The sequence below is a fragment of the Anomaloglossus baeobatrachus genome, chromosome 4 (genome assembly GCF_048569485.1).
Source record: "Anomaloglossus baeobatrachus isolate aAnoBae1 chromosome 4, aAnoBae1.hap1, whole genome shotgun sequence".
In the NCBI taxonomy this organism is placed as follows: Eukaryota; Metazoa; Chordata; class Amphibia; order Anura; family Aromobatidae; genus Anomaloglossus; species Anomaloglossus baeobatrachus.
The window spans coordinates 394,710,809-394,730,878 of NC_134356.1; the positions used below are offsets into that span (position 1 = coordinate 394,710,809).

Consider the following 20,070-nt stretch of genomic DNA (forward strand, 5'->3'; position numbering starts at 1 on the left):
TTCAGAATACAAAAAAATAAAGATTCTAAGCTCCTACAATTTACTGAAGAGGACATCAAATTTAAAAAAAGAAAAATCACAGAAAACAAGCAGTCATACTTACCGACAGCAGGTCACAATACTAGTACACTACAGGATGCACCAAATCCTCATGATAAAATGCAAAGCATTAGCATACGTGCGAAATACTGATTAACAGTGCACACTTACCCTTAATGTGGATGAGAGGGTGTTGTATAGTAATTAAAATTACACACTGACAAGATTTTATAAGTTGACAGTCATACACTTACGTGTAGTGAACCAAGCTGACTTACAGCCCATTTATCAAGCCCAAACATCAGGCGTGCTGACCATTCCTTCGGAAGAACACCCCGCAGGGACAGAGCCACTAGTTTTCTGGCATGTAAGCCAACATGGTGCACTACACGTATTTGTGTGACCAGCTTCTTATACAATTCTTTACCATGGCATTTGTTGTACTGAGCAACCATGAATGGTAGGTGTGTGAATGGTTATGAGTATTTTGCACTATTGCTGCCTTCACTTTTTATAATGGGGCCTGCTGCACCCTGCAGTGCATTATTATTATAACCTAGTAATGGTAAGTGTGGATGCTCCTTTCTTTGGTGTTTTTAATCTTCTCCTAACCATTACAATAAAAATGGACAGCACTCACATGACATGCAGATGGCACCCAAGCGTATCCCCTATTTTTTTACGGATCTATTAGTTTTAATGGGTGATTTTGATCAGCAAATAGAGTCAAAAACGTACATATGAACATCCTCAAACTGAAATGCGCACGTGTTCTATCCATGGAAAACAGATAGAACATTTAAATAAAAATAGATACATGAATTGGGCTGAAAAGAGGCCTTCTCTCTCCCCCATTATTTTGACTTGAGCAGTTGTCACTTTAATTTTTGTTTTCAACTTTTATGTGAGACAATTTGTATGATAATGAAGCGAAAGCAGCGGACATCTGAAAGGTTCACTCAAATCTGCTCATAGGAAAGAAGGATATTTCAGTATAATTTAGTTTGCCATTCACATTTTCGTTTCAGCATCTTCCATTAAACTTCAAAATACCCTGTGGACAGATATTCATCTGTTTTTGCTACTTATGTTTTCTACGAGAGGATGAGAAGTAGTATGTGATAGGAAGAATTCTTTATTGAAGTTGTGAAAATTTACTCTGGGGCATTTCATGGAAAAAAAATGTAATTCTTAGATGGCTTTTAGAAGCGAAGCCTTCATCCATATCACAGTATGTAGACATCATCCCGACATCGCAACAGTATCTGATGTCATTTGCTTGGAAATGTTTATTCAGTATCCAAAAATATAGAAGTGTTTCTGTCATTCTTACCCCTTTGAAATCTGATCTGCTGTTTTGTGACAAAGACGTATCAAAAGACCATGTATATAGCAATTTTACATTTATTCCCCGTAGGATTGTGATGGTTCTGTAGTGTATCAATCACATGGTATCCAAGTGCAGTAATTCCTGGGCTTGTGAATATTAGCAATACTCAAACATTAATATATGATCTTCATCTCAAAAATTAAATGTCCAGGAGTAAAGCAGACATGAAATCTGTACATCTAAATAAAATCTGAATTGGAATTATTTTCCTATGTAAAATCCAACAGGCAACATGAGATCCATAATACATATAGACCATATATTGCATGAAAGCTTAAAGAAAAGAAAATTGAATACTGCAGAGCATGAAATCAGTTATTTAGATTTGTTGAATTTGGCAAAGATGCTTCACATTATTTTCTTTAGTAATAATTCTGTGGCTGATCACTCCGGTAAGTTAGTCCACACTGGTTTCCTCTTCTGTGTGAAGGCGTCTATGCCTTCCTGGCCATCCTTTAACGTTAGGTTTTGTAACATAACTTGAGAGGTCAGTCTATATGCCTCTTCTAGACTTTGCGAAATCTGTTTGTAAAATGTGGCTTTTCCAAGAGCAACTACTGTACGGCTTGCCTGGCAAATTTTGTGTGCAATTTTCATGGTTTCTGCTTCCAAGTTGTCTTCAGGCACCACCCTGCTGACTAGTCCATGCATTAAAGCATCATGTGCAGATATAGGCTCACCTGTAAACAGCATTTCTAAGGCAACCTGGAAAAAAACAAAAAGGAATAGACATGCATGTAACAGCAGAAAACAATACACAATTAAGGACTGCTTTATGGAAAAAGAAAAAATAAACGTACAGTAGTTCCCTACTTTTGATTTGCACTAGTTTGAATGTTCCCTCAATATAATGTAAACTTTTATAAGACATTTAACTTCACTTAAAAGGGATCTGTGGGCAGGTCAAAAGTAACCAGTTTGTGATTTCATGTTATTCCTGCTGCTTCCCTAAGTATTCTGTTTATTTTCTTTTGTAAATCCATGATATGGTTCCAGAGATGTGGGCCTTTTTCTTTACCGCTATTGTTTATGTTCTCTACTAAAGGTCCAGTCACACTAAGCAACTTACCAGCGATCCCAACAACGATAGGGATCGCTGGTAAGTTGCTAGGAGGTTGCTGGTGAGATGTCACACTAAGCGACGCTCCAGCGATCCCACCAGCAACCTGACCTGGCAGGGATCGCTGGAGGGTGGCTACACGAGTTGCTGGTGAGCTCACCAGCAACCAGTGACCAGCCCCCGGTCTCCTAGTTACAGCACACATCGGGTTAATTAACCCGATGTGTGCTGCAGCTAAATGTGCACAGAGCAGGGAGCAGCGCACAATGCTTAGCGCTGGCTCCTTGCTCTCCTAGTTACAGCACACATCGGGTTAATTAACCCGATGTGTGCTGCAGCTAAATGTGCACAGAGCAGGGAGCAGCGCACAATGCTTAGCGCTGGCTCCTTGCTCTCCTAGTTACAGCACACATCGGGTTAATTAACCTGATGTGTGCTGCAGCTACATGTGCACAGAGCAGGAGCCGGCACTGACAGAGAGGCGGAGGCTGGTAACAAAGGTAAATATCGGGTAACCAAGGACAGGGCTTCTTGGTTACCCGACGTTTACATTGGTTACCAGCCTCCGCAGAAGCCGGCTCCTGCTTACTGCACATTAGTTGTTGCTGTCTCGCTGTCACACACAGCGATCTGTGCTTCACAGCGGGAGAGCAACAACTAAAAAATGGCCCAGGACATTCAGCAACAACCAACGACCTCACAGCAGGGGCCAGGTTGTTGCTAGATGTCACACACAGCAACATCGCTAGCAACGTCACAAAAGTTGTTCGTTACCAGCGATGTTGCTAGCGATGTTGCTTAGTGTGACGGGGCCTTAAGGATGCGTTGCGCAGAGGATTCTCTGGAGGCGTTATCTTTAGGCTGCTCTGTATTTTTACCCTGTGAACAATGCATCCCTTTGTAAAAATCACAAAATTAGGACTAAAAAAGGCCAATATCTCTGTAACCATGTCAGATTAAAAAAAAAAAAAAACTACTACTCAGGGGAGCAGCAGGAATAAATTAAGTAACAAAACTGGAAGCTTTTGATTGGGTGATAGGGTCTATTTAAGGACTATGCTACAGATAGAAGCAAAACACATTTGTTGTACAGTTTTTGAACATTCTGAAATATATATGGACCTATTAAAATATTGTGTTCCATTGATGTGTCCAAAAGTAGGGTAGGAAATAAAACTACACACACAACTTTATATAGAAGTGAGAGAGGCAATACACACACCCACACAGGGTACAAATCACCTGGCACATAGTGGATAATTGTACCTCCGATGTTGTTAGTGCATACATATCATGCCTCCATGTTCACAATATGCCTTCTTTATTGTGTTAACTCTTGTCCATACTATTTGCAACTGCCGCAAATAATGTGATCCAATTGTGGTTTACTCCATGCCACTTTATTACCATCATTTCATGCAATAAACATGCACATTATATTGTACTATAGTAAAGGATTTATCGATGCAATGTTAGCACAACCATTGTGGTGACATCTGTCTATGTACTTATTCATATTGTATTATGTTTCTTGGAGGCATGATATGTATGCTCTAGCAGCCCTGGAGATACAATTACGTGTGTGTGTGTGTGTGTGTGTCTATATATATAAAAAAGCCAAGAGAGCAAAAAATCTGCCGGGGTATGTAAACTTTTGAGCATATATATCTTTTATATACATACACATATATATATATATATATATATATATATATATATATATATATATATATATATATATATATATATATATATATATATATATATATATATATATACACATATATCAAAATCTTTTTTTTACACTCATGGTAAGTGGTTGGGTGAAGCCATTTATTGTCAAACCACTGTCAAACCTAATCAAAAGTTCACATAACCCAGTTCTTAAAACCGTGTATTGCCCCCTCTAAAATCAATGACAGCTTGAAGTCTTTTGTGGTAGTTGTGGATGAGTCTCTTTATTTTCTCAGATAGTAAAGCTTTCCATTCTTCTTGGCAAAAAGCCTCCTGTTACTGTAAATTTCTGGGTTTTCTTGAAGGAACTGTGCACTTGAGTTGTCCCCAGAGTGGCTCAATGATATTGAGGTCAGGAGACTGAGATGGCCACTCCAGACCCTTCACTTTGTTCTGCTGTAGCCAATGACAGGTCGACTTGGCTTTGTGTTTTGGATTGTTGTCATGTTGGAACGTCCAAGTACGTCCCATGCGCACCTTCCGGGCTAATGAGGTGCAAATTTGCGCCCAGTATTTGCTGATAATATGCTGCATTCATCCCTCCTTCAACTTTGACCAAGTTTCCTGTGCCTTTGTAGCCCACACATCCCCACATCATCAGCAATCCACCTCTGTGCTTTACAGTACGAATGGTGTTCCTTTCATCATAGGCCTTGTTGACCAAATGTAACGTTTATGGTTGTGGCCAAAAACTTGGATTTTGGTCTCATCGGTCCAAATTACCCTGTTTCAGAAGTTTGCAGGCTTGTCTCTGTGCTGTTTTGCGTGTTGTAGACAAGATACTTTGTGACATTTGCACAGTAATCTTCTGGCGACTCGACCATTCAGCCCATTTTTCTTCAAGTGCCTCTTTATTGTGCATCTTGAAACAACCACACCGCTAGTTTTCAGTGAGTCCTGTATTTCAGCTGATGCTATTTGTGGGTTTTTCTTTACATCTCAAACAAATTTCCTAGCAGTTGTGGCCAAAAGTTTTGTTGGTCTACTTGATCGTAGTTTGGTTTCTACAGAGCCCTGATTTTCCATTTGTTACTCACAGTTTGAACACTGTGACTAGTATTATTAATTCCTTAGATATCTTTTGTATCCCTTTCCTATTATATACAGTTCAACTATCTTTTCCCGTAGATCCGTTGACAATTCTTTTGCTTTCCCCATGACTCACAATCCAGAAACGTCAGTAGCTGGATGGAATATGCAAGAGCCTGTCTGGATCCCAGAAACTCACTCAGCGTTTATGCATACACACTGATTACAAGCAAACAGGTCACAGGTGAGGATGTTACCTTTATTAGCCATTCAAACCCATCTGTGTCAATTTCTGTGCATGTTAACAGGCCAAAATCACCATGGTATGTGAATTTTTGATCAGGGTCACTTGGATGTTTTTGGTAGTCCTTATGATTTACAAAGAGAAAACACAGTAGTTTGACAATAAATGGCTTCACCCAACCACTAACCATGAGTGGAAAAAAAGGTTTTGTGTTATCATTTATATTCTCTGAAAAAAGCCTAAGAAAGCAAAAAATCTGCCGGGGGCATGTAAACTTTTGAGCACAACTGTACATATACTTGTTAACAGAGTCCAAGAGAATTCCAGCAATCCAGTCTACATAACCATTGTTAACATAGTCATCAGGGTCACTGACCACAGGCTACCCTATACAAGTCTAATTGCATTGATTTTAACAATATTTAATATTTTTTTAATTTATCTGTGGACGCCTCTCTCTTTTGTCCTACAATATAATTACTTGTATGTCTAATAAAACAAATTTTATTTTAAAACTTTTTATTTTTTGTTCGATGGTTTTCTTAATAGTTACAATTTATTTCTGAATGGTTGAGTATTATATAATCAGCAGAGTTGTGCATCATAATTTACATTGACATTCATATTAATGAATATATTGTGTTGTTTGTTTTGGTTCACACAACTTTATCTACAGTAGATAAGCTGAAAAAAGAGCGACTTATAGAATGGTATTTAACAGGGAGAAAAGAAAGTTCTACATCTGGGCAAGAAAAACAAAAATCATCTACAAAATGGGAGGAATACAACTAAGCAACAGCATCTGTGAAAAAGACTTGGGTATACTAATAGATCACAGACTGCACATGAGTCAACAATGTGATTCAGCAGCAAAAAAAAGGAAAACATAGTTCTGGGATGTATTAAAGGGAATCTGTCACCAGGTTTTTGCTCCCCCATCTAAGCTGCAGAATGTGGAGACAGAGACCCCGATTCCAGCGATGTGTCACTTACTGAGCTGTTTGCTGTTATTTTGATAAAATCAATGTTTTCTCTGCTGCAGATCTACCAGTTATACAAAGCTCAAGAATATGCTGGACTACCTGGCAACACGCCAAGTAGTCCTTCAATGACAATCTACGGATGATTAAATAGTGATTTTATCAAAGCTACTCTAAGCAGCCCAGTAAGTGACACACCATTGTAATCAGGATCTCTGCCTACATTATGTTGCTCTCAGATTAGATGTTAAAAACCTGGTGACAGATTCCTTTTAAGAGAAACATAGATTCTAGATCACGTGAAGTAATTATTTCGCTCTACTCCTCTTTGTCAGACCTCATCTAGAATACTATGTCCAGTTCTGGGCACACATTTAAAAAAAAAAAAAAAAAAAAAGAAAGAAATAAAGACAACTGGAGCAAAGTCAGAGAAGAGCTACCACGATGATTAGTGGACAGCAAAATATGTCCTATAAGGAACGGTTAAGGATCTGGGAATGTTTAGCTTGCAACAGAGAAGGCTAAAAGGCAACTTAATAGCTGTCTACAAATATCTGAAACAATGAAGGATAAGTATAAAGGAATCATCCTTATTCTTATTTGCACATGGAAACATAAAAAGCAATGGAATGAAACTGAAAGAAAGAAGATACAGATTAGAAAAAAACTTTTTGCAGTAAAAGTGATCAATGTGTGGATCAGATGGCTTCGTGCGGCCCAAATGCCCGTACCCTTGTTCACTATCGCGGCAGGGGCCGCAGCCACTGTCTGCGCTTTATGTCAGATGAATGTATTGCCGGCGCTGCGCTCTCGCCCTGGCAATACAATCATCTGACATAAATCGCTGAGGGGCTGCGGCCCCTGGCGCGATAGTTACCAAGGGCATGGGCCTGGGGGCCGCACGAAGCAGAGGTGAGGCAGCGGAGGGAACGCGGGACAGGTGAGAAGAATGGTGGTTTTATTTTGTGTATGTGAAGGACGGCTTAAACCCTTAGTGACCTATGACATACTGGGTACGTCATGGCTCCCTGGTACTTAAGGACCCATGACGTACCCAGTACGTCATGGCGAAATCGGGGCCCCGATGGCTGCGATCGCTTTGCAAGTACCATAGATTAGGGGAGGAGGGGACCTCTGCCTGACTTCAGGAGGTGTGGTGTCTCCTCCCCGGACCTACGGAGGCTGTGATTGGCTGACGAACGCCGCTCAGCCAATCACAGCCACTGTAATGTTTCAACCATTGAAAATGGCTGAAACATTGAAATCCAGACAAGATCAGTGCAGCTATAGCACCGATCATTGGCTAGAGCTGGGTGACGTGTTTCACCCGCCCCCAGCTCTGATTGGAGAGGCTGGCCTTGTGACCAATCTCTCCAATCACTGTGGATCTGGGGCCAGAGGCCGCTGCCCTCACCTTCACGCCAGCGTCTGTGGAAGCGGAGGAGAGTGATCGGTAAGTTACAGCCAGTGCCCCCTTTCAGCCGCCGCCGCCCATTACTACAGGATGGCGACAAAGTGCGCACATTACTATCGGATGGGGATAAGGCTGGGGACATTACTATAAAATTGGGACATTACTATAGGATGGGGACATTACTATAGGATGGGCACAATACTATTGATGGGGACATTATTACTATAGAATGGGGACAAGGCTGTGGACATTACTATAGGATGGGGACAAGGTGGGCACATTACTATAAGATGGGGACATTACTACAGGATAGGGACATTACTACAAGGGGACAAGGATGGGAAACATTACTATAGAATAGGGATAAGGCTGGGGACATTACTATAGAATGGGGATATTACTATAGGATGGGACATTACTATAGGATTGAGACATTGCTACAAGGGGACAAGGATGGGGAACATTACTATAAGATGGGGGACAAGGATGGACACATTACTATAGATTGGGGACATTACTATAGGATGAGGACCAGGATGAACACATTAGTACAGGATGGACACATTACGATAAGATGGGGACAAGGCTGGGGACATTACTATAACATGGGGACATTACTATAACATGGGGACAAGGATGAGGCACATTACTACAAGATAGGGACAAGGCTGGGGAACATTACTTTAGGATGGGTACAAGGATGAGCAGATTACTGTAGGATGGGGACTAGGATGGGGCACATTACTACAAGGGGACAAGGATGGGCACGTTACAACAAGATGGGGAACATTACTAAAATATGTTATTCAAAATTTCTATATAGTGCTAATTGTTAGACTTAAGGGTACTTTACATGCTGCGACATCGCTAGCGATTGCTAGCGATGTCGCGTGTGATAGCACCCGCCCCAGCCGTTATACGACATAACGATATGTGGTGATCACTGCCGTAGCGAACATTATCGCTACGGCACTGTCACACGCACAAACCTGTTCAGCGACGTTGCTGTGACCGCTAAACAATCCCTCCCTCAAGGGGGAGGTTTGTTCACCGTCATAGCGACGTCACTGCCGCGTCACTAAGCGGCCGCCCAATAGAAGCGGGGGGCGGAGATGAGCGGGACGTAACATCCAGCCCACCTCCTTTCTTCCGCATTGCCGGTGAACGCAGGTAAGGAGATGTTCGTCGCTCCTGCGGTGTCACACACAGCGATGTGTGGTGCCGCAGGAACGACGAACAACATCGTACCTGTGGCAGCAGCGATATTAAGGAAAGGAGCGACGTGTCAACGATCACCGTTTCTGTACTATTTTTCGATCATTGATCGTCGCTCCTTGCTGTCACATGCTGTGATGTCACTACCGGCGCCGGATGTGCGTCACTAACCACGTGACCCCGATATCGGTAGCGATGTTGCAGCGTGTAAAGCACCCTTTAGTTACAAGAAAAGAATAAAATGTAAAAAACATATATATATAACAAAGAATGTGCACATTTATTATAATAAACAAGTGAAAAAATGTTCAAAATCAGTGATCCAAAGGTGTGTAAAAAAAAAAATTATATGGTACCAATAAAAATGTCACTTTGTCTTGCAAAGAATGCGGCCCCCCCAAATTATTTTTTTCCTCTGTGCGGCCCATACTCCCAGCTGAGTTTGAGACCCCTGGTTCAGTGAATCCTGTATTGAGTATAGTGTTGGACACAATGACACTAGAGGTCCCTTCCAACTCTAACATTCTATGATTCTATATGGAAAATAAACTAAAGAAAATCATTTTAAAAAAAATGATATATATGACGAACTCTGTTTTAGTTATTTATAGTTAAGAGTTTATATTAGTAGTAATAAACTACTAAAGTAATAACCTCAACATAAAATACTTATAGCATACAGTCCTATAGAGAACTTGGCCTAAAGCAAAAAAATAATATCCCTGTAGTAAAGTTTCTTGCATTCTATTGTGTATGCAAATGAGAAAGTTTCAGTGCACTTTTGGCATGGCCAAAGTCTTAAGGTGGTGTCACACATAGCGATGACGACAACGACGTTGCTGCTAAGTCACCATTTTCTGTGACGTAGCAGCGACGTCCCGTCGCTGTGTGTGACATCCAGCAACGACCTGGCCCCTGCTGTGAGGTCGCCGGTCGTTGCTGAATGTCCTGCTTCATTTTTTGGACGTTGCTCTCCCGCTGTGAAGCACACATCGCTGTGTGACAGCGAGAGAGCGATGAACTGAAGCGAGCAGGGAGCCGGCGTCTGGCAGCCTGCGGTAAGCTGTAACCACGGTAAACATTGAGTAACCAAGAAGCCCTTTCCTTGGTTACCCGATCTTTACCTTAGTTTCTAGCGTCCGCCGCTCTCACGCTGCCAGTGCCGGCTCCCTGCTCCCTGCACACGTAGCTGGAGTACACATCGGGTAATTAACCTGATGTGTACTCTGGCTAGGAGTGCAGGGAACAGGGAGCCGGCACTGGCAGCGTGAGAGCGCTAGTAACTAAGGTAAATATCGGGTAACCAAGAGAAGTGCTTTCCTTGGTTACCCGATATTTACCTTAGTTACGCTTCCACGCGTAGCTGCTGGCTGGTTACTGGTCGCTGGTGAGATCTGCCTGTTTGACAGCTCACCAGCGACCATGTAATGACGCAGCAGTGATCCTGATAAGGTCAGATCGCTGGTCGTGATCGCTGCTGCGTCGCTATGTGTGACACCACCTTTAGTGTACTATTGCGATCCCTCAATCACTATGCTTCACACTTCCTGATTAACAGCGCTCAATTGTCCAGAGCAAATGCTACCTAAAGAAAATCGCCATGTGTGCGCATACTGACAGTGCAGGAGCCCAGCAGGCACGCAGACAGTGTCAGTAGAGGCGCACTCATCAATATCTCCTGCCTTCAGCAATACTGATACATTGAAGTCTAGTGAGCAGATGCTGCAGACCAGAGAGATGGATGAGAACCCGCCCACTCTGACAATGCGCATGCATTCACTGGTCTCCTGCACTGTCAGTGAGCATGTGCAGTACTGGGAATTCAGTTTAGGCAGTGCACACTTTGGGTAAGTAAACAGTGTCAATCAACAAAAGGGGAGGTGTGCAGCATGGTGATTGACAAGGTGCAATAGTGCACTGATCCCCTGGCCACACCAAGGTTGCACCGAAGCTTCCTTATTTGCATAAGAAAAAATAGTTTAAATCAAGCAAGTAAAACTATACTAAAAAGAATGATATTTTTAGGGGCTAAATCCCCTAAATTGCTGTATAAGTAGTTTAAAAGGGAACCTGTCACCATATTTGGTCCCTCTAAGCTGCGGCCACCACCACTGAGCTCTTATATACAGCATTCCAGAATACTGTATATAAGAGCCCAGGCCGCACGGTGTAACGTAAAAAACACTTTTATAATACTCACTTTGGGAGGGCAGACCGGTCCGATGGGTGTCCCTGCCCTCCGGTCCGGCACCTCCTCTCTGCTGCGATCTCTGTCCTCCTTCTACCCAGCCCAATGTGGATGACGAATCTACATCATCTACAGAAGCTGACATTGCGGTCCTGCACAGGCGTACTTTGATCTGCCATGCTGAGGGCAGATCAAAGTACTGTAATGCGCAGGCATGAGGAAAGCTTAAAGACCACCTGCGCATGAGCAATACAATACTTGGATCTGCCCTGAGCAGATCAAAGTCCGCCTGCGCTGGGCCTCAATGCTGCCTAGTGTGCATGACGTAGGATGAGTCATGCACATGAGCCTCAGAAGGACAGCGATCATCGCAGAGAGGAGGCACTGGATCGGAGAGCAGCGACACCCATCAAACTAGACTGCCCCTTAGGTGACTTTTATAAAAGATTTTATTTTACACTTTAACCCAGCGGCCTGGGCTCTTATATACAGTACTAGAAGGTGGCCCGATTCTACGCATCGGGTATTCTAGAATTTACGTATTGTGTAGTTCATGTATGATTTTTGTTATATATATATAGATGTTGTTGTGTGTAGTTACCAAGTGTTTGTGTAGGGCGCTGTACATGTTCTGGATGTTGTCTGGGTGTGATGGGGGGTGAGAGCGGTGTTGTTTGTGTGTTGCGTTGTTTGTGGAGCGCTGTGTGTCTGTAGCGTTGTGTGTGTGTTGCGCAGTTTGTGTGTGTGTGGTGTGTTTTGGGGGGGAGGTATGTTTTGTGCAATGTGCGTGTTGTGCGGTATGTGCGTATATTTGTGTGTTCAGCGTTGTCTGTGGGTGTCTGTGTAGGGCAGTTGTTTGTGGTTCCCAGTGTGTGTGTGTGGTGTGGTGTGGTGTGGTGTGTTGTGCAGTGCGCGCGCGCGCGCGTATGTGTGTGTGTTGGGGGGAGGTGTGCACTTCCCATCGTGCTCCATCCCCCATGCAGCGCACTCCCCATCGTGCTCCATCCCGTATGCTGCGCACCCCCCATCGTGCTCCATCTCCCATCCTGCGCACTCCCAAACGTGCTCCATCCGCCATGCTGCGCACTCCCAAACGTGCTCCATCCGCCATGCTGCGCACTCCCAAACGTGCTCCATCCGCCATGCTGCGCACTCCCTATCGTGCTCCATCCCCCATGCTGCGCACTCCCAAACGTGCTCCATCCGCCATGCTGTGCACTCCCCATCGTGCTCCATCTCCCATGCTGCGCACTCCCAAACGTGCTCCATCCGCCATGCTGCGCACTCCCAAACGTGCTCCATCCGTCATGCTGAGCACTCCCAAACGTGCTCCATCCGCCATACTCCGCACTCCCCATCGTGCTCCATCCCCCATGCAGCGCACTCCCCATCGTGCTCCATCCCCTATGCTGCGTACCCCCCATCGTGCTCCATCTCCCATGCTGCGCACTCCCAAACGTGCTCCATCAGCCATGCTGCGCACTCCCAAACGTGGTCCATCCGCCATGCTGCGCACTCCCAAACGTGCTCCATCCGCCATACTCCGCACTCCCCATCGTGCTGCATCCCCCATGCTGCGCATTCCCAAACGTGCTCCATCCGCCATGCTGCGCACTCCCAAACGTGCTCCATCCCCTATGCTGCGTACCCCCCATCGTGCTCCATCTCCCATCCTGCGCACTCCCAAACGTGCTCCATTCGCCATGCTGCGCACTCCCAAACGTGCTCCATTCGCCATGCTGCGCACTCCCAAACGTGCTCCATCCGCCATGCTGTGCACTCCCAAACGTGCTCCATCCGCCATGCTGCGCACTCCCCATCGTGCTCCATCCCCCATGCTGCGCACTCCCAAACGTGCTCCATCCGCCATGCTGCGCACTCCCCATCGTGCTCCATCTCCCATGCTGCGCACTCCCAAACGTGCTCCATCCGCCATGCTGCGCACTCCCAAACGTGGTCCATCCGCCATGCTGCGCACTCCCAAACGTGCTCCATCCGCCATACTCCGCACTCCCCATCGTGCTGCATCCCCCATGCTGCGCACTCCCAAACGTGCTCCATCCGCCATGCTCCGCACTCCCCATCGTGCTGCATCCCCCATGCTGCGCACTCCCAAACGTGCTCCATCCGCCATGCTGCGCATTTCCAAACGTGCTCCATCCGCCATGCTGCGCACTCCCAAACGTGCTCCATCCGCCATGCTGCGCACTCCCAAACGTGCTCCATCCGCCATGCTGCGCACTCCCAAAGGTGCTCCATCCGCCATGCTGCGCCAGCATCAGCCTCTCTCCTCCCAGCATCAGCCTCTCTGTCCCCAGCATCAGCCTCTCTGTCCCCAGCATCAGCCTCTCTGTCCCCAGCATCAGCCTCTCTGTCCCCAGCATCAGCCTCTCTGTCCCCAGCATCAGCCTCTCTGTCCCCAGCATCAGCCTCTCTGTCCCCAGCATCAGCCTCTCTGTCCCCAGCATCAGCCTCTGTCTCCAGCATCAGCCTCTCTGTCCCCAGCATCAGCCTCTCTGTCTCCAGCATCAGCCTCTCTGTCTCCAGCATCAGCCTCTCTGTCTCCAGCATCAGCCTCTCTGTCCCCAGCATCAGCCTCTCTGACCCCAGCATCAGCCTCTCTGTCCCCAGCATCAGCCTCTCTGTCCCCAGCATCAGCCTCTCTGTCCCCAGCATCAGCCTCTCTGTCCCCAGCATCAGCCTCTCTGTCCCCAGCATCAGCCTCTCTGTCCCCAGCATCAGCTTCTCTGTCCCCAGCATCAGCCTCTCTGTCTCCAGCATCAGCCTCTCTGTCCCCAGCATCAGCCTCTCTGTCCCCAGCATCAGCCTCTCTGTCCCCAGCATCAGCTTCTCTGTCCCCAGCATCAGCCTCTCTGTCCCCAGCATCAGCCTCTCTCATCCCAGCATCAGCCTCTCTGTCCCCAGCATCAGCCTCTCTGTCTCCAGCATCAGCCTCCCGCAGCATCAGCCTCTCTGTCCCCAGCATCAGCTTCTCTGTCCCCAGCATCAGCCTCTCTGTCCCCAGCATCAGCTTCTCTGTCCCCAGCATCAGCCTCTCTGTCCCCAGCATCAGCTTCTCTGTCCCCAGCATCAGCCTCTCCGTCTCCAGCATCAGCCTCCCCATCCCAGCCTTCCCCAGGATCAGCCTCTCTCCTCTCAGCCTCCTCCAGCACGCCGTGCTCCTCTGCCGACACTCACAGATCCGATCGCATACACTCACACACACCCACACACACCCACCCGATCGCATACACTCACACACACCCGATCGCATACACTCACACACACCCGATCGCATACACTCACACACAAACACACACACACTGACGATATTGCACATACGCGCTGATACTCACAACATCCGGAGATATCACATGCTTCTGGCCATGTGATCCTCCGGCAGGTCCTGGAAGGTCACAACAGCACAGTATCGCCGCCGAGAAGCAAGCGATATCCCAGGATGTTGTGAGTATGTGGATGCGATGTGATGTGTGTGTGAGGTGTGTGTGAGAGTGAGTGTGATCTGATTTGTGTGTGTGTGTGCTGTTATGTGTGTGTATTTTCCGCCGCTGCAGGACCTTGATGTGTGGATGCGATGTGATGTGTGTGTGAGGTGTGTATGAGAGTGAGTGTGAGCCGGTGTACACTGGTAACTATGATACACATCGGGTAACCAAGGGACCTTAGTTACCCGATGTGTATAATGGTTACCAGCTTTCACGACCTCCGTCAAGATCCCAGCATCGCAAGGTTATGTCTGGCGCTGCTGGGATCGTGAAGGAGCCGGTGTACACTGGTAACTATGATACACATCGGGTAACCAAGGGACCTTAGTTACCCGATGTGTATAATGTTTACCAGCGTTCACGGCCTCCGTCAAGATCCCAGCATCGCAAGGTTATGTATGGCGCTGCTGGGATCCTGACGGAGCCGGTGTAGAAGCAAGCGATATCCCAGGATGTTGTGAGTGTGTGGATGTGATGTGTGAGGTGTGTGTGAGAGTGAGTGTGATCTGATGTGTGTGTGTACTCACCTGGGAATCGGAGCTCCGTGTCAGTTGGGCCAGAGCGAGCGTGCATTGCGTGAGGGGGGCGGGGCCTGCAGAGAGCCGGGGCGAGAGGCCAATCCGTGTGGGGGGGCGGGGCCATGGCGAGCCCAGCGGCCAATCAGCTTTGTGTCACCGTAAGGACACAATTTCGGAGCATGACAGACAGACAGACAGACAGACAGACAGACAGACAGAATAAGGCAATTATATATATAGATTCTGGAATGCTATATATTAGGGCTCAGTGGAGGTCAAATTTGGTGACAGGTTCCCTTTAAATTGTGTTGTGGACACTTCCTTTTAATGTGGTTTTCAAAGATTAGGAAAACATGGCAGCTTTCTTTCAAAACAATGAAACACATGTACACCGGTTTTGTGAAGTAAATTCAGTACTAACCTTTCTTGGCACTGCTCTTCCTAAAGCAACAGCGGGTGTAGAGCAGAACAATCCCACGTTGACACCTGGTGTTGCAAAACTGGACTTCTCGGATGCAACAGCAATATCACAGCTGGCAACAAGCTGGCATCCAGCTGCAGTGGCAAGGCCATTTACCTGGGCTATAACAGGAACGGGTATGGTTTGGATTGCGGTCATAAGCTGCACACAACATACAGTATAATTTATTAAAGCAAAGAAATTCATGTACATTTTAACAACAGTACAATTTTTGCAGTCTCCTCCCCAGCTCACTCATACTTCCACCAATTGTCTTGACAACATTAGATAACATTACCTCCGTTGCTGTTAGTCTACGCTCACACTCAGCATTTTTGCTGCAGCTAAAACTTGCTCTCTTGGCAGTAAATCCACTGCCTTCAAAATGCCCATTTTGCAGTGTTCCTGTAGCATTTTTCAGGTGTGGATTACATCTGTACTTCATCTACAATGCATGTTTAATAAATTTAGTTTTATTGTATAAAAAACGCTGTTGCCTTTTATTTGCTGTAGATTTTCTTTTCAATGAGTGTAAAAATGCTGCAAAAAAACTGAAAGAATTGATGCGCTGTAGATTAAGGATTAAAAAATGCTGCAGTTCTCAAATTTTGTAATCCATAAATTTATAATGGGGGTGGAAAAAAAAAAACTTTTTCCAGTTTTGCTTTACAAAGAATGGGCTCCTTGTCTTCATATTTTTTTATGAACACACTTTTTGATAGATTTCTACTGTCTTTAGACGCGCAAGGATCGCATCACGCTGCTTGGATTGGCCGCGGCTCTCCTGACGGGAGTGTGTCAATTTTATGTATTTATATGCAGCTGACCTACTGTTGTTAGCAGAACCGCAGGACAGTCAGGGCGATGCGATCCTCACAAAAGTCACATGCAAGTGTGACTCCAGCTTAACAGTGACTCTGGAAGTAGCTCCCATGGAATGCAAAGGAGCTGCCAGCAGCAGATCTTGATGATTTGCGTGCACAAGTGCATTCAGTGGCAGAAAATTCCACAAACATCCATTAATAACCTCATTGATAGCTGCCAAGAAGTGAAAGGGAGTATTTCTGAATATGGCGCTCATACTTTTCCACATATTTGTTCATGTTACACCAAGAATCTTAAAATGTATTTTATTGTCATTGATGTGATATATATCAACACAAAGTAGCAAGTATTTGTGAAGTGTAAAGAAAATGGTACATGGTTTTCTAAATATTTTAAAAATGTATCGGAAAATTGTGATGTGCATTTGTATTCAGCCCCCTCAAATCTGATATATCTAAACAAAATACTGAGTGACAAATTGCCCCCAGAAGTCAGCTAATTAAAAAATTGAGTCAATCTGTGATATGATATTTTTGGATGTGAAGAAGATGGAAAAACATTGTGAAAGTGTGATCTAGTTTTTCACCACACCCATTGAATTGCATTGGCCACGTGTGATCCGATTTATAGATGCAAATTATGCATACTGCAATTTTTACCTCTGACAAAGTTGATCCAAAAGAAAAAAACGTGCATGGCCCAACATAACAACAAAAATACAGTCCTTAATCGTATATGCCACAAATCTGGACTTTATGGAACTAGCCGTAAGTAATCCTAATTGCAGTTTGCAAAAAGCCATATAGGGGACACATCTAGCATGTGGAAGAAGGTGCTCTGTTATTATTATTATTTATTTTTATAGCACCATTTATCCCATGGCGCTTTACAAGTGAAAGAGGGTATACATACAACAATCATTAACAATACAAAACAGACTGGTAAAGGAGCGAGGACCCTGCCCGCGAGGGCTCACAGTCTACAGGGATGGGTGATGGTACAATAAGTGAGGACAGAGCTGGTTGCGCAATGGTGTACTGGACTGAGGGTTATTGTAGGTTGTAGGCTTGTTGGAAGAGGTGGGTCTTCAGGTTCCACTTGAAGCTTTCCATGGTAGGGGAGAGTCTGATATGCTGAGGTAGAGCGTTCCAGAGTATAAGGGAGGCACAGGAGAAATCTTGTATGCAATTGTGGGAAGAGGAGATAAGAGAGGAGTAAAGAAGGAGATCTTGTGAGGATCTGAGGTTGCGTACAGGTAGGTACAAGGAGACTAGGTCACAGATGGAAAGAGGAGACAGGTTGTGGATGGATTTGTATGTCAAGGTTAATGTTTTGAACTGGAGTCGTTGGGCGATGGGAAGCCAGTCAAGGGATTGGCAGAGTGGCGGGGCTGGGGAATAGCAAGGGGAAAGGTGGATTAAGCGGGCCGCAGAGTTTAGAATAGATTGGAGGGGTGCAAGAGTGTTGGAAGGGAGGCCAGAGAGCAGGAGGTTGCAGTAGTCGAGGCGGGAGATGATGAGGGCATGCACTAATGTTTTTGCTGATTCTTGGTTAAGGAAAGCATGGATCCGGGAGATATTTTTGAGTTTTAGCCTGCATGAGGTAAAGAGGGCTTGGATGTGTGACTTGAAGGATAGAGCAGAGTCGAGGGTTACTACAAAGCAACGAGCTTGTGAGACTGGGGAGAGTGAGCAACCATCAAGTTTGATGGAAAGGCTTGTTGGAGGAGTTGAGTGAGGAGGAGGAGGAAAGACAATGAATTCTGTTTTGTCCATGTTAAACTTTAGGAATTGCGCAGAGAAGAAGGATGAAATAGCAGACAGACGTTGTGGAATTTTGGTCATTAGAGGTAATGTCTGGTCAAGAGACGTAGATCTGTGTGTCATCAGCATAGAGATGATACTGAGATCAGTGGGACTCTATGATCTGTCCCAGGCCGAAGGTGTAGATGGAGAACAGCAGGGATCCAGGAACTGAACCTTGGGGGACACCGACAGATAGGGGGCGAGATGAGGAAGTGGTGTGAGAATGGGAGACGCTGAAAGTTCGGTCGGTTAGGTATGAGGAGATCCAAGATAGGGCCAAGTCTGTGATGCCCAGAGATGAGAGAATCTGTAGTAGGAGGGAGTGGTCTACTGTGTTGAAGGCAGAGGACAGGTCCAGGAGGAGGACAGAGTAGTGTTGCTTGGCTTTGGCAGTCAGTAGGTCATTGGTGACTTTGGTTAGGGCAGTTTCAGTAGAGTGATGTGGTCGGAAGCCAGATTGTAGCTGGTCAAAGAGGGAGCAGGAGGAGAGGTATGAGGATAATTCAAGATGGACATGCTGTTCCAGTAGTTTTGAGACATAGGGGAGAAGGGATATGGGGCGATAGTTTGACATAGAGGATGGGTCAAGGGAGGGCTTTTTGAGGATGGGTGTAATGCAGGCATGTTTAAAGCATGAAGGGAATACACCACTTGTTATTGATAGGTTGAAGAGATGGGTTAGGGCTGGAATGAAGGTTGTGGTGATGTTGGGGATGAGGTGCGACGGGAGCGGGTCAAGTGCACAAGTGGTTAGATGTGATCTTGAGAGTAGAGTGAAAAGATTGTCTTCTGTCATGGTGGAGAAGCTGGATTTGGAGGAAGAGCGCTGAGTAGCTATGATGAGGGCCTGTGGTGATTGTGGGCCAAAGCTTGCTCTAATGTTGTCAATCTTTTGCTTGAAGAAAGAGGCAAAGTCTTCAGCTGAGATGAGAGGAGAGGTAGGTGGTGCTGGAGGACGGAGGAGAGAATTGAAAGTGTTGAATAGCTGTTTAGGGTTGTGAGAGAGAGAGAGGATATGAGGGATGATAAGTAGGTTTGTTTGCAGCAGTGAGTGTGGACTTGAAGGTGGTGAGGGACTCTTTATATGCAATGCTCAGTGGAATGAGACCTCTTCCACGGCGCTCAGCAATTCTGAAAGCCAGTCTCAGTTCTTTAGTCTGACTCGTGTGCCAGGGTTGCCTGTTGATTGTGCGGGTTTTGGTGTGTGTGAGGGGGGCAGCTGATTCGAGAGCTGCAGAGATTGTAGTGTTGTATAAAGTCGCAGCAGCATCTGCTTCGTGTAAAAAAGCAATGTCTGTGAGAGGCAGAAGGGACTGAGAAAGTACGTGTAAATCTAGCGGTGTGATATTTCTGCGAGGGTGTAAAAGTTTGTGGAGGGGGGGTTGCATTCTTGGAGAAGAGAGGGAAGAGAATGTGAGTAGGTTGTGGTCAAACAGGGGGAGAGGTGAGTTAGAGAGGTTAGATAGGAAACAGAGACGAGTGAAGATGAGGTCCAGAGTATGGCCATCTTTATGAGTAGCTGCAGAAGACCATTGGGTGAGGCCGAAGGAGGAAGTGAGTGTTAGAAAATTAGAGACAGATGAGTGGGAAGTGTCAATGGGGATGTTGAAATCACCCATGATGATGGTGGGGATGTCGGTGGAAAGGTAGTGTAGTAGCCAGG

The 20,070-nt window shown here is 45.7% G+C and overlaps 1 protein-coding gene across 1 annotated transcript in view; it reads right to left on the reverse strand.

The window, feature by feature from the left end:
• Window positions 1–705: 705 nt before the first annotated feature.
• ECHDC3 (enoyl-CoA hydratase domain containing 3) overlaps window positions 706–20,070 on the reverse strand; it is a 48,660-nt gene continuing 29,295 nt past the window's right edge. The window contains exons 4-5 of the mRNA XM_075342594.1: window positions 15,739–15,939; window positions 706–2,134 (exon numbers count right to left, since the gene is read on the reverse strand). Coding sequence (XP_075198709.1) covers window positions 1,814–2,134; window positions 15,739–15,939 — 522 coding nt within the window. The 3' untranslated portion in view covers window positions 706–1,813. The remainder of the gene's footprint in view (window positions 2,135–15,738; window positions 15,940–20,070) is intronic.